Here is a 15724-nt window from a genome sequence, read left to right as displayed (position 1 = left end):
GGTTTCCAGAATTTATTAATATAATTATAAGAGTTTTGCTTTTCATTTGTTGGTATTTGAAACACACTGATGGGTTTCCTAATATTGAACCACATACACATTTATGGAATAAGTATAACTTGGTAGACTTGTTTTTATACAGGGTCCAGCACAAATGAAATCCCTTTTTATTATAAAATCTTTTATTACAAAATCATAAGCATATAATTCCGTAACATAACAATATCACACTCATACTATATGAGATTGTAGATGAAATGTTCAAATTAAAACTATAAATTTTTACACCCATGTCATTACCCTACCAACGATGCTGAAGCACGCGTTTTCTGCCGGCCCCTGTATATTACTAGATTTAGTTTGCTAATGCCCATTTTCTGACATTCTAGCTAATTGAGTTATTTGTTTCCCCCAAAATTACATGACGAGTATTTATTTCTTTCAATGATAATACTGGTTCTCATATCCTTATATCTATTCCTGTGTCAGATTTAAAGGTTATTTGCATTTTAATACTATGTTTTATGCAGCTCCTCTGATCTCAAATCATAACAACATTAGTAATAGCGGACTCCATATGTTCTCATTAGAATCCTACCAAATATCTGGCTGGGGAGCTGCCCTCGTCAAGTGGAACACGTAACCATCAAACTAAAGCATGAATTGGGTATTACAGCTGTAATGAATTTCCAGACTGAGTGGGATATTGTACAGAATTCCTCAGGCTGTAACCGCTACCCAGAACCCATGACTCCAGACACTATGATTAAGCTGTACAAGGAAGAAGGCCTGGCCTACATCTGGATGCCGACGCCAGATATGAGCACCGAAGGTGAGCATCCGAATCTCTCTGGCTTCCTGTGAGATGTGTTTCAGAGAAGCCCTCACCTGTTTGCTTGGTTGTCTATCTGCCTTTCAACTGCCTGCCTGTCTGCCCACCTACCTAGTTTTCTGTCTATAATTGATTGACCTGAATATGAATGACAGAAGTGGAATAAAGAAAAGGATTTAGGTTTAATACGTGTCTTTTGACAACTTAGCTAAGTTTCTGTTTAGCAGGGGCCCTTTGATTTGTTGATTCATTCAACATGTATTTATTGTGTAGCTATTTTGTATGTAGCATTATGCTGGTGGCTGGGAATAGAGTGGTGAAGAGAAGCAGGACAACTCCTGTCCTCATGGAGTTTATAATCCCATAGGCAAGACAAACAGTACATGACTACAAATAGAAATTAAAAACCAGGATGAGTTTTGTTGTTGTTGTTGTTGTTAGAAAGATACATAGATATGGTATGAGAGTGTGCAGACAATCAGATCGAGGAAGGGGGCCAGGGAAAGTGTCCTGGGGAGACAGTGTTTGCACTGAGGGCTGGAGAGCAGGTTGGGGTTGGGGGTGAGGCTTGCAGGCAGAGGGAGGAAGCTACAGAGGAATCTGCCTTGCAGGAGAGCGTGGAGACTTGCAGGAACTGAAGGCAGGCCCATGTGGCTGCGGATCAGAGGATCAGGGAAGTGAGTTCTGCAGGATTTGGGCACAGTAAGGACTGCAGACTTTACCCTAACGTGATGAGAAACAGTTGAAAGAGCTGGGGGCTGAGAGATGCCAAAGTAACCCTTTTATTTTCCTCTAGATAGAGAACGGATCAGGGTGGGCCCAGAGTGGGTCCGGGGATGCCAGTTAGGAGGTCAGTGCAGTGACGTTCAAGTGAGAGGTAGTGAGAGAGAGAATGTAGTTCAGGGAAGGGTGTGGTAGAGAGGCTGCACTTATGGACTTGGGTGCTGCCGGGGAAACAGACAAATGGGATGTAGTTTTGATCTAATGGTAAAGGGCAACAGCAAGTTCAAAACTAGTGGCAGCACAGAAAGGAGTGTAATAGGAGCAATGCATCCTGTGCTCCGGGAGAGTTACGGCTTGGGAGGAACACTTTCTACGAAGAGCAGGCAGGTGGCACCAGTGTCTTGGCATTTGAGGTGGGCACGACAGGTCAATTCCAGGTGTGAGAAAGCCTAGCCCAAGGCACCGAGGCGTGGGATTTTAGAGGAATGATCTATATTTCAGCCTGGTTGTGTTGTAGAATAGGGTTCTTGTAGAACAGGAATGGAGCTATTTAGAGCCGAGAGAACAAAGTTACACCAGTAGTATGAACTAGATGTCAGCAGGGGGCAGCAGAGAGCTGTGAAAATGGTACAGGCTAAGGGAGTTTGGTCAACATTATTTTGGGGGAAAAAAGAAAGGTCGTGATGTGTGTGGGAAGGAAATGTTTCTATCATCAACCCTTTTCTCCCAAAAGTACATTATGTATCAAACACTCTTTTAAGCAGTTGCATGCATTGACTCATTTAATTCTCACAAGAGTCTGGACAGGTGTTGTTATCTGCATTTTGCAGGGGAGGAGACTGAGGTACAAAAATCTTCAGTAACCTGGCCAGGGTAAGTAAGAGACCCAGCCTGGAATTCACCGCAGGCAGTCTGACTCAGAACATTGCTCCTGACACGGTACATGCTCACACAGACTCTTCATGCACATTCTACAGACCACTGCACTTCCAGCCTGTCATTTTCATCTTTAGCTGTAATTAGGCAAAGTCATGAGTTGCCAGGGAAGTAGCTAAGTCTCCCCGGAGTCAATAAAATCAACGCATGGGTGGGGACAGAAGACCTCAAGAAGCACAGGTTGCCTGGACCTTGTCCACATTGGCTCTGTATGAATCTCAGGTGGTCCTCCTGCCCAGGCTGGACCCCAGGGGGATCTGTGTGTGAGCTGAACTATCACTGGGGATGAGGAATAACCTTTGTTCCTTAAGGAGAGTTTGGGCACTCCTCTTAGTAATGCTCATCCAAAGGAGCTTGATTGAGCAACACAGACTGTCTGTTTTCCAAGGAAGGGAAAAAAAATACTTCATTTGCACAGAAGAGCACTGGTTGAATCTAGGTCATATTTCTCCTGTTCAGCTAGTGTCTCTGGTTTCAAAACAGAGAAACTTGTTAGGGAGTGTTTCTCTATAGCTTCCAGAGAGTGCTTGGATTTTTGCTTCTTTGAGTCTGGTTTGTTAGCATTGTTATCCCATTGGAGAATTATGGGAGGCTCGGCTTGGAGAAGTTGAAATACATTTGGCACGCATCGCGTGCCACCCCGTGCTGACTAACCAGGAATTTGCATGCTCATTCCTAACACCCACTGTCATTGTATTAAAACCTTTTTTTGGGGGGATGGGTCCTGTTTTTGTGAAGAGAGAACTATGAACTGACATGGGTGCTGCCAGGGAAACAGAGGCAAATAAGGTCATTCCTCAATGACTGGGGGTCCCAGTCACAACAGGGGAACATCTTCCACACTGCCTACCCGAAATGACGGCAAAATGAAAGCTTTCCCTTGAAAAAGGCTAAACCCCAAGTCTACATAAAGTGTTTCTTTGGTTCAGCCTAACCTAGGGAGTAATGAAAGAGTTAATGACCATTTCGGAGTCCCTGAGGAATTTTTGACCAATAGATCCATCTTTGCGGCTCACAATATTAGCACAGTAAACATATAGATTAATTCTGCCGGGTATTTTTAGAACGCTAGAGAAAAATCCATCTGGAAATGTTTAGAGCCACATAATGCTGTCAGCTAACGTCTGAGAGAGAAGACTGTGAGGACTGACTGTCACCACTGGCTGACACATACCTGTTTCAGTCAATTGTGCCATCGAGCCTCAGTTTGTACATTTTGTCATATGCACAGGGCTTGGTTAGGTTGTTTTTTTCTTTTTCTAAAGAAATATTTTGTTTTGTGTGTCTCACCTAAGAACGAAAAAGCTCCCAAATCTGGCATTCACTCGAGAAAAACACACGTGCTCACTGCGATTCAGCTTCCCTTCATGCGGAAGGGCCCTGGCGGTGTTCCGGCCCTGTCGGGGCGGAGCTGGGAGGACAGGCAGGTCAGCGTGCGCCCCGTCCTCGGCCCCCCTTTTGTTGTCTCCAGCTGAGTTCTCTTCTCTGACTCGGCCCCTGGGTGCAGCTCCTCTGTGAGGCAGCACCGAGGCGTGAGCCTTGCAGCCGCTGGGCAGCTGTGTGAGACTGGGCAGACCGGTCCTGGCCTTTGGAAAATGGGGGTGATAATTTCTGCTTTCCAGGATGATAACAGTAGAATAAGATGATGGATATGGATATGCTTTGAAAATTACAAAGCTGGGGCTGTATTCTTAGTCCCAAGTCCTTATGATCCTACCAAACGATATCGTAGATAATATGAACCATATGTACATTACATTGCAAAGGTGGAAAAGGGGATACACTGAAATAAAATAATAATATATTCAGCCATAAAGCTGCTCCTAGATTAAGAAAGGAAAGATACGTGTGTACGTGGGCTTCTGTGTGCACGTGTTGGAAAGGCTGGAAGCCGGGCCAGGAAAGATTTCCTTCGGCGCCAGCCTTCAGTGGGGCTTGGCTGGCGCTAGGCCCCCTGCCTGTTTCAGGCCCAGTGTCTCAGGCCACCCCGCCATGCCCTGGAGCCCCCTTGTCCCCTGTGCTTGTTCATCGTTCCAGGAGGCTTCTAGGCATTTCAGAGTGGGATTAGCCCTGAGGAGGTGGGGCCGGAAGTTAGAGTGGCGGGGTCTAGCAGTGTCTCAGATCGAATGGGTATTATTGGGCTTTGTTTTATTTTGTTTTAATTCATGCCTTTTGAGCATCTACTGAGAGCCAGGGCCTGCTGTGCCTTCCAAAGGAAGAATCATAGGTGGCGGAGTGTTTTGTTGGACTGCATAGGTCTCAGATTTTCGACTTTAGTGGCCAACATTAAAATTTGGAATGTTTTACATTAAAAAATATGCATTTCTCTCTTGCCTTTAGATATAGTTTTTAAGAGTAAAAACTTTTTACCAAATTAAATTCTATATGGAGCCAAAATATATAAAACAAACATTAGGGACTCTGGTTGTCACTGGCTTATTTGTGTGAGCCTGATCCTGGGGACCGCTTTCTATCCGTCTATGGGTTACATATTAGCAAAGGCTCCTTAGGATGGTTTTCAAGCAGCGGGACGCACACATGTTGGGCACAGATGGCCCTTGTAGGCTAGGGGCAGAGGTGCGCAATCCCTGGCCAGATGTGGCCCTTCCCCAGCGGCGAGAGCAAAGCATGACTGGGCAGGCAGGGTGCAGGGACTGACGGAGACTTCAGTTGGCAGCAAGGGGCCAGCCAGTGCCATCGATCAGGCAGCTGAGGGAAAGGACTGGCACAGAGGCTAAGACCAGATGCTGTGGCATCTGGTTGGCTGGGGTTTGAGTGGCCATGAGGGAATAACCTGGAGAAGACCTCTGTGCCTCAGTTTTCTCAGACATAACTGAGGATGATAATAGTATGATCCTCAGCTCCTTGTTGCTGAGAGGTGGTTGTACAGGAGCTGTTGCACACGCAGTGCTTAGAACAGCACGTGGCTGGTCGTCCAAGCAGGTGATTTGTCATCCCTGGAGATCATGATGAGCAAGGTCTGAGGTCTCCAGTGGAGGCCAGGCTGAGGATGGGCAGCCTGGACCTGCTTCTTCTCTGGTGCTTCTTTTTATTATTTGTCCATTCTTTATACCATTTCAATATTTGCTTGACAGATCTTAAGTGGGATGGCTGAGTGATTTTAGGAGACCAATGGTGTGTGAAACCTTCTGTTGAAACTGGAAGCCTTACAGAGCTCCCACGTGGTTGCTGACATTCAACTTCCAGGATTACGTGTCTGAGATCATAGAGCCTCAAAGTAACGTGTATCTGCTTTCAACTTCTAAACACATATCCATTTTCAACAGTTTCAACAGTTGGCATGCACATTGAAGAATCTTTCACAGATAGAAAGGAAAAGGGGCTGTATCGCATCATTTGGCCATTTGGTGCAGACCCTTCCTCGGGGAACCTCCGGCCACAGGAGTGCCGGGCACAGACCCTGACAGGTCCGTGCAGTCCCGGGTTCAGGCTGGCCAGCCGCCCTGATGGCCCTGAGGCTGAGCGCCCGGGCCTGGGACTCCGACTTCAGCAGCTCCTCCTGCAAATGGCCACTGTGTTCTATTTGCATATTTGGCCTTTAATAAAGACTCCCCTTAAACATATTTTATTTATTTCCTGGCAGTGTACAGGGCAGCCGGAGAGGTTGTAAATGGGGAACTTGTCAACTGGTTGATTAGTGGGGAGCAGGGAGAACCCAAGCTTCCTGGATCCATCACCAACAGTTCCCTTCCCCTCGGTATCACGCGGGGTAAGCCTCTGACACCCGCTCAGCGCAACAAAAGCCCTGAACTTGAACCAGCCTCACCCTCTCAGGAGGCCATTCAGACATACCTTGGAGGTTTTGCTTCCCTTTGTCCCCCAGCTCAAATAGTGGGCCAACTGCACAGTGCTCTCTGGAGACACCCAGTGAGATGTCTCCCTGGTATGTACAATGTTCTCTCCTCATTGTATCTCGAGCGACATTTTCCCGCCTCTGGGAGAGTGCCCTAAACGGCTGACTGTGTGGCAGGCCCATCCAGGGCTCACCTCGGTGTGCCTTGAAACCAAACACAGAGGTGTCAGCCAGTCAAAGTTATGACTGCGTGTGGGCTCTGAGAAATTATGCAGCACATAGAAGCTGGTGTGTCTCCAATTCAGATGCCCTCTGGGACGAGGCAGACCACAGTAAGCTGGGGCCCAGGGAGTGCAAAGTGGGTCCTGCCTAAAGGAATCCCAGCTACAAACATCTCTAAACCGCTCTTTAGATCCCATACTAAGAGTGATTCGTAGAGTTCCAGCAGGAAAATTAGAATATTGTCTTGGTTCCCTGTAGACTTTCTGCTGCAGCCTGAGAGCAGGGTGCGTCTGCAGCTGGATGCAGTGGGAACTGAGAGGGCCCCCAGGCTGTGATGAGGTCATTGGTAACATCTGTCCTTCTCAGGTGCTGACGCCTGACCACAGTGTATTGTGTTGGCCCCTTCAGGGCCACTTGCATTGTAAAAGAGGACAGCTAAAGAGGGAAGTCTAAACTTACCTGCTGCTTCTGGGAGAATTCTGGGCCCAGTGCAACCTGCAGAGAAATCACTCGAGGGAGGGGCTTTCCAGTCCTCCAATGGGCGGGGAGTCTGGCCCTCAGACGGAGGACACCACACGTTGCTTCTCTGTGTGGTGGAGGACACGGGATAGCTCCAGATCGTCAAATCATAGCTTCAGTCCAGGACGCTGTGTAGTTTCCCTGTTTCATCTGTTTTTGAAGTAATTTACACTCACCATTCTCTGACTCTCTCTCAAATATGCTAAATATCTTTGACGGAGAACCAATAGGCAGAACAATGTCCAGGCATCCAGGAGTTTGATGATTTTAGGGAGAGTCTCTCACACCAGGATCTCTAACACCAGGCCTCAGCAGAGCCTGCACGCATATCCTTTCTCGGTGTGTTGAAGAGATACTTTAATCATCTCATAATCGAAAAAGTAACCACAAAGCTGCAATAACTGTAATCATAACTGCCCAGTAAAGGAGGAACTGAATCAGTTTTAATACCCACTGCATTGTGAGGGAATGAATGAACAATGTATCAAATTTCCTACTTCTATCAATAAGTTAGCATTGGACAAATGAAAACTAGCATCATATGTGGAATGAATGAGGTTCCCTTCTTTCAACAAGGCTGACTGATTCTGTTGCACGTTTACCTGAAGACCCTTTTGGATTAAAGGAAATTGAGGTGACAGGACCTGTCAAGTTCTCTTTGAAATCCTCTAAACCTCTGCCTGATCTGTGTGCATGGATGGATATAAAAATCTGCTCGCCTGACTACAGGCAACAGCGAACTTTTCTTTGAAGGGAAACTGGAGGCAGAAGTCCCTCAAAGGAGCAGCCAAATCAGTGACAGTTCAGAGCAGACCCATTGCCTCTGGGTCTTTCCACTCTATTATTAGCAGGAGTTGATACTGTCTTCCCTTCCCCTTCAAGGCAGAGAATGGAGCAGGCTGTATTATCCCTGCCCCACCCCCCGACCCCCCGGCCCCATGTGGTGCTATGACTTCACAGGGCACTGGAGGGGTTGTTATTAGCGGTGATATTGGGGTGTCACTACTCATGTGTCTGTGCTGTGCTTTCTCAACCCTAGGCCGGGTGCAGATGCTGCCCCAGGCGGTCTGTCTCCTGCACGCGCTGCTCGAGAATGGACACACCGTGTACGTCCACTGCAACGCGGGGGTCGGCCGGTCCACCGCGGCCGTGTGCGGCTGGCTGCACTACGTGATGGGCTGGAAGCTGAGGAAGGTACAGTACTTCCTCATGGCCAAAAGGCCAGCGGTGTACATTGATGAAGACGCCTTAGCCCGGGCACAAGAAGACTTTTTTCAGAAATTTGGGAAGGTGCGTTCTTCCATATGCAGTGTGTAGGCAGCCAACCTGCCCCTCCCCCCAGTTTCCTTTGGAAGCCTGGAGTGATGGTAGTACAATGGCTGAGAAACAAAGATTCCACCTGAAAAGACAGGTGGCTGGCTTCTCCCCAGACCCGCCTTCTTTAGTCTGGGGCTGACTTTCTGTTATGCTTTGGTTGAGCTGTATAGTCTTTGAAATATTTTACAAAGGAAGGTGTGACCGACACATGAGAAAAAGCCACAAGCGGTTGGGCTGTGCAGTGCAGTTGTAGCGTCAGACAGAAAGGGAGTGCACGGAGCTTCTGCTGCCAGAAAGCAGACCGGCCTTTACTTTACAGACACGGCGTTTGTTGTATTGTGAATTCGCGGCTGCACTTTCCTTTTTTCCTTGTTACATGGCACTCAGAAAAAAAAGGTAGGGCATTCTATAGATTTCATCACTTGGGTGTGTGTTTGCACACACCTGAAGCCCCTCCCCCCACAATTTCTAGTGAAATTATAACATGAGGGGTGGTCAATTGCCAAAGAAGGCCATAAGGGTAGAAGCCTGGTCTATGACAAAGTAAGAGCTCAATATAACCAAAATTGATGGCTTTCTAGACCTTGCTTTTTCATCCTGCTTCAAAGTATGTTCCCAGGTGTCACCTTCCCGATCCACCCACAACCCTATGCAACACCCAAAGTAAAGTTATTATCTCTCTGTTTGTTTTAATTGAGGCTCAATGAACATGGATAGCTTGCTCAAGGGCTCATGGCTCAGTCAGGGATGAGCTGAAGTTTATTTGACTCAGTGCTTTTCAACACAACGTGTTCTGCCAGCAAACGCGAGTGAATACAGCTTCTCTGTCGCCGAGTAAGGTTGATGTTTCTGCAGCAGTTGCTACCATGAGAAATGGAACAGCATTCTGATCAGTTGCCAAAGAATTTGAGAGCATACTTACTTACGTTCTGTATGACCTATTTTAAAGCAAAGGTGGGCTGTCTTAAAGCCAAAGTGGCCTGGGCCATAGCTCACAAGAGGGTCTATATGGGTAGGGCAAAAGGAGGTTTATAGTGTAAGTACGTGAAATGACGTTTATTCTTGTTTTCTTATTTATTCATTATTGTATTGTTTTCCATACAAACAACTGTAAACCTACTTGTGCCCCACCCTGTATTACCAAAAGAGCTCAAAGAGCCCAGCCGTAGATCGCTGTTCCACAGCTTGGGAACCATCCTGGGCCACACTCAGTTTCATACAATAACACAGTTACTGTGCCACCAGAACGTGCCCCTCACTGCCTCGCCCTAGACTGCTGGAAAGACAAAGACGAGCAAAACTTTGCCTTCAAAAGCTCACAGCCGAGGAATAGCCTTGTGTTCATTTAAGTATAATGCATGATTGAACCGTGAATGCCATGCTTGACAGGGGAAAGGGAAGTAGCTTTTGTTGGGTGCCTCTTATGTGCTGGGCGCTTCACCGTCTTATCCCTTTTCATCTTCACAGGACACTATGAGAGAGGTTTTGTCGTCCTCACTATACAGACTAGGCAACTAAGGCCCAGAGAGGTTAAAGCAACTGGATAGGATAATGAGGTAAATAAATGAGATGAAATGATATACAAACCCACGTTTGTCTGACTCAAAGCCCGTACTTTTCCTGTTAAACTATGATGCTTACTTACTTTTGTTTCATAAATATTTATTGATAGATATGAGAGAGTCTGGTTTAGGAGGGATAGGGAATAAGAAGGATGGCAGGCAAGTCCCAGTGGCAGTCAGAGGAGAGAAAGATGCTTTATCGTTGTGGGCCACAGGGGAGATGGCATTTGATTTGGGCAGGGAAGGCTAGACAAGACACATTTCTCCTACAGTTTTACCAAGTCAGATTTATAAGCCAAGATGGAATAATATGAAGTCCAGCTCCCTTGCTAAGAAAGAACTGGAGATAACTGTTGTGTTAAAGTAACTCCTTTATTGTCATAATGTATTGTGTAAAATTTAATCTTAAAAATGAAATATTTCTAACTAATTGTGTATGTGTGTGTGAATTTCCTTAATGTCTACAAAGTCCAGTTACATGATTTTCACTAAAGGAAAATCCTTTTTTTGGATGCATTTTTTTTTTTTTTGCTCTGATAGGCAAAATTATTTTAGGGCTATTAAAAAATGTTTTGGAATAACCTCTTTTGTCCTAAGTGAGTGGAATGTCAAATGTATTTCAAAATCACCTGTAATTTTTCCTAAATAAAAGCATTAAAAATGACCTTTGTGTATAGAATTTTTTTAAAAAAGTTATTAGTTTTTGTCTGCAGTTCAAAAGAACAAATTGTCTTTTCTTATTTGTCATCTAGTTTATTCCTTTATTTTTCAGAGGAACAAACTGAGACCCAGAGACATCAAATGACTGTTGTACCGCAGAGTTTCAGATGAGGGTCAGAGGGAAGGGAGAAGCTGGGGGGACTTGTCGGAGATTTATTTTGTTGTTGGTGAGTCACTGGAGAACTCATGGGAATGAGAGGAGACAGTGTCATTAGTGGGAAAGAATTGGTGGAAAGATTAATGGAAATTGGAGTAAGTGGAAGAAAAATGGCTAAAATGAGAAAAAGCAAAGAAAAATGAAATTTCCAAAAGAAGAAGAAGGAGGTATTTTCTTCCTTTTATGAATATACTATAGGAAGGACCGAGAAGGAAGGTGTGACTGTAGGAGCAGAGGGTAGAGAGAGCCAAGGCTCTAACTCTGGGACAGAAGGTCATGAGAAATATTCCCGGCAGCAGGAGAGGACAGCTAGGTGCAATGTGCTGACCAAACAGGAGGGTGTACTGTGCATTAGCTTATTACCTGCTAGGAAAAAAGAGAAAATCTCATAGGAGATGGACCAAGAATAAAGACTGATGAAGTTACCTTTCATTAAAATAATAATAATGCCAAGATAATAAGGGGAAGAGGAGGAACAACCACAACAGTCACTCCTTTCTTTCTTTAATCCGTTTCTCCCCAAGTCTTTCCCAGTTCTGGTAATGGACACGTGCTTCTGGTTGCTCCGGTTCCAAACCTCAGCATTGTTTTTAACTCCTTCCTTTCTTTCAGACATCACATCTAATCTATGTGGAAAACCTGTCACCTCTCCTGTCACAATATCTGTAGTCTGTGTTTTGCCTCCTCCACAGAACACCCCTGGTAAGAGCCTGGTTAGTGATCTCTACCTGGAACTTAGACATAGCCCCCTAACTGGTCTCCCTGCTGCTGTCCTTCCCCCTCCCTCACCCCTGCCACTCTCCTGTCTGCTCTCACACTCCAGCCAGGGGCATGCTACAGAAATGTATGGATCGTGGCACTCCTGTGCTCAAAGCCTCCAGTGAAGTGCCATGTCTCTCTGAATGAAAGCCAAAGCCCTTCAAGGACCTATACTACCCGGTCCTCTCGGTCTCTGCCCTCTGACTCACTCTGCTCCTTCTTGTGCCTTGAGGATTCCAGGCAGGCTCCCCCATCAGGGCAGCAGCACTAGCTGCTCTCTCTGCCTGGAGGGCTCCTTTCTAGGTCTGCACATGGCTCACTCCCGTGCCCCCTTCACAGATGCCTTTCTGGACCACCCACTGAGGTTCGCCATAGCCAACCTTAGCCCTCCCTTTTCCCATTTTTTGCTTTATTTCCCTTCATGGAAATTATTACTGGCCAATATGTTACATAATTTGTTTATCATCTGCGTTCTCTCTTTATAATGCAAACTTCATAAAGGTAAAAATTTGTATCTATTTTGTTTGGTTATGCACCTAGAGTGCCTATCACAGAGTTTGGAGTATAGCTCACTGAGTGAAGGTCAAGAATAGCTAACAACTATTGACAGCATACACATTCCATGAGCTGTTCTCTAAGGGCTTTCCATGTATCAGCTGATTTTATTTTCCCTAGAATGCTAAGAGGTAGATATTAGTATTATCCCTATTGTACAGGTAAGAAAACTAAAGGCATAAAAGAAATGTGAACTTATTTAAGGCAAGTAAGAGTTTCTTTTGCTCTTGGTTTGGTACAATAAGGTCCTCATGAACCACTCTGTCTAAACTCTGGCCACCCGACAAGTACTAGTTTGCTAGGGCAGCTGTAAAAATGCACCACAAACTGCCTGGCTTAAACAACAGGAATTTATTGTTTCACAGTTCTGGAAGCAAGATCAATGTGTCAGCAGGGCTGATTCCTTCTGAGGGATGTAGGGGAATCTGCCTAGGCCTCTCACCTAGTTTCTGGTGGTTGGTTGGCAATCTTTGGCGTTCCTTGGTTTGTAGAAGCATCACTGACCTCTATATTCATCTTCTCATGGCGTTCTCCCCATGAGTGTGTGTTTGTGTGTGTGTGTGGTGGGGAAGGGTCCAAATTTCCCCTTTTTATAAGGATACCAGTCACATTGGACTAGTGGGCCACCCTATCCCAGAATGACCTCATCTTAACTAATTACATCTGCAAAGACCCATTTCTGAGGAAGGTCACATCTAAGATACTGGAGGTTAGGATGTCAACATACAAATTTTGGGAGACACAATTCAAATCATACCATTACAGAAAACAACTACCTGAAGAAAACTGTGGAGAGTGAAAAATGCAGGCAGGTGGGAGGAGAGCAGAAGTTAGGAAGAAGGGACTAGACTGGGCTGAGTTTCCCATTTCTACAGATTTAGCCTGATGTCAGGCCACGGTCATGGTGTCGCTGAGACAGGTACAATGTTGTCAGAAAATTCTCTCATCCTTGGTTCAGGAACCCAGAGTTGAGCAAAATCAAGCATTTCCCTTGTGATAGAGATTAGTTCAGGAAACATGTGACATAATATGGGCCCCTGAGATACCTGAAGAGTTTCTAGGGGCTTCTGAGTAGTGTTTTCATGCCTTTTTCCCCTCCTTGGGAAATCCTTATTTATTTTATTAAAAAAATCTTTATTGTATTTTTTTCCCATTACCATTTAGTCCCCTTATACCTCCATCTACCCAACAATCACCACACTGTTGTGCATGTCCTTGAGTTCTTTTTGTTTGTTCCATCCTTCTACCCCATCTCCCCGACCCTGCCACTAGCTGTCACCTTGCTTTATATCTATGAGTCTGTCCCCATTCACTCTTAATAAAGAACAACAGGAAGTGATGTTCTTTCTTCCTGTGGTTACTCTTTTGTGTGGATATGTGATCCAGACTAGTGGAACCATCTTCCTACCAGCCTGAGAATAAAGTCAGCATGAAATGATAGAGAAAAGAGAACTCCTGAAGTTGTGGCCACTAGATAAGTTAGCCCTGAAGTCTGTTCAATTTGTTGACTTCCAGTTGTGTATGATGACAAACTCATTTGTGTTCAAGCCAATTAGAGTTGCATTTTCTATTGCTTACAGTTGAAGGCAAAGCAGCTGGCATACGAGCAATATGTTTTAGTAATAAAACAATAGTATTTATTTTGTCATAATTTGTGGCATTAAAATATATTCTTATGTCATTTAAGGAACTTATGTTTTATATTCTCTTCTACTGGGACAGTGCCAGTAGTGGTTTCTCTGTTGCTGGGCTTCAGGGGATAGTTCTTAAAAGGGAGATGGAAGCTCTAGAGTGATGATTTACAAATTAAAATTTTGTGACAGAGAAGGTAGCTTGTAGTGGATCTATTAGGCTTCAGAACAGTTATGTGTTTATGATTTCTAGTTATTGTCCTTTGAGCAGTGGCTCTTACCTAGTTAAGTGAAAGCCAATCCAAAGTGGGGATATTAAGCACTTTCAATTTTCCTTGGCAATAAGCAAGCACACTTCAAAGAATTATACCTTCAGGTAATCTCATGCCTTATGTGAGCAAGGTAATCTTAATATGTAGCCAAATAGCTAGTGAAAATAAATGGATTGGGCTGATTTGAAGTATATTATCTCTTTTTCCTACCTTTAGACAGAAATTGTACTGAGTATTATTAAAGATTTTCTTTTTAAAGAAAAGAAACATAAGAAAAAAGGCACTTGAAGCAGAAGCAGCAGTAAAAACAATGAACTTCTCACAAATGGAATCTTTGGCCCTAAATATATGAATTGGGATTTTACATTTTAAAAGTAGAATTCTCAAGTAGAAATTTAAAGGAGAGGGATTTTAAAAGCTGATTCATATGACAATGTTCAGTGTTTCTAGCTGTGTACTTAATAGACTTGGACCAAGTTTTTATCTAATAAAACTTTTATTCAAAACTCTAACACAAAACATTTAAAAACATGCTTTGGTTTAAAATTAGCTATTTTCTCTCATGTGGCAATTTAGAATTTGGTACAAATGTATATTTTATATTATTTGCCTTCTACTCAGCAGCTTTTTATCATATGGGAAAGATGTCCCTTTAATCTTTTTTGTTTGTTTAACTTTGATTCCTTAGTATAAATTTAATGCTGACATGAAATATGTGGGTAGTATACATTATAGTAGGCATCAGATAGTTAAACAGCTAAGATCTGAGATCCTGTAGCTAGAGGATATAGTAGGATATCCAAGAATCTGTTCAATGTGGGAAAAGCTTTAAGCTCAAATACAATCTGGGAGTGATCATTTGGCCCAAAGGATGGACAGAAACCCAAGAGCAAGGTCCAGAGACAGCTGAAAGAATAGTCTGAGACAGAAAATGTGGGGCCATTCAAATAAAAGACAGGAGGAATTCCTATAGTGTAATTTTATCAGGCATTATTACACCAATATAACTAAAGGAAATACTGCTTAGCACTCAGTGAATCAGATTGCTGTCATTTAAAACCTGAACTATAAACCATCCGTATTAAATGATCTGGCGCAGTATCAGAATGGTACAGATCACAGAGGAGAAAGAAGAAACTGGACAGGGAGAAAACAAAGAGCTGGACCTAGAACAGAACAAAACAGGTAATTGTCATTGTCACATCTACAAGGCTTTCATCAATTCCTAGTGAGAGAAAACTCAGAACTCACTGAATATAATGTAGTTTTTTAAATTTTATTTTTAGTTACACTTTACATTAAATATCACTTTGTATTAGTTTCAGGTGTACAGCATAGTGATTAGACAGTTATATAATTTAGAGTATTCCTCCCTTGATATTTTCAGTACCCACCTGGCCCCATATATAGTAATTACAACTATATTTACTATATTCCCTATTCTGTACTTTATATCTCCATGATAATTTTGTACCTACCAATTTGTACTTATTAATCCCTTCATCTTTTTTGCCCAGTCCCCCAACTCCCCCTACTCTGGCAGCCATCAACCAGTTCTCATATCTTTGACTCTGTTTCTGTTTTGTTTCTTCATTTATATTGTTCTTTAGATTTTACATATAAGTGAAAATATATGCTATTTGTCTTTCTCTGACTGACTTATTTCACTTAGCATAATACCTTCTACATCCATCAATGCTGTCAC

The 15724-nt window shown here is 43.9% G+C and overlaps 1 protein-coding gene across 2 annotated transcripts in view; it reads left to right on the top strand.

Annotated features, from left to right (window-relative positions):
• The window catches only part of EPM2A (EPM2A glucan phosphatase, laforin), a 74735-nt gene extending 64362 nt beyond the window's left edge, over positions 1-10373 (top strand). Inside the window, exons 3-4 of one of the 2 annotated variants that reach the window (XM_054570074.1) lie at positions 591-832; positions 8086-10373. In XM_054570074.1, the coding sequence (XP_054426049.1) occupies positions 591-832; positions 8086-8363 (520 nt within the window). In that variant the 3' untranslated portion in view covers positions 8364-10373. The remainder of the gene's footprint in view (positions 1-590; positions 833-8085) is intronic. The other variant, XM_054570075.1, reaches the window with a different exon arrangement.
• Positions 10374-15724: the final 5351 nt, after the last annotated feature.

Source organism: Pteronotus mesoamericanus, unplaced genomic scaffold, assembly GCF_021234165.1.
Source record: "Pteronotus mesoamericanus isolate MK-2021 breed Mesoamerican mustached bat unplaced genomic scaffold, CSHL_Meso_final contig_20, whole genome shotgun sequence".
Taxonomy (NCBI): Eukaryota; Metazoa; Chordata; class Mammalia; order Chiroptera; family Mormoopidae; genus Pteronotus; species Pteronotus mesoamericanus.
Note: the sequence above shows the minus strand (reverse complement) of the source record. Positions and strands in the feature narration are given on the sequence as shown.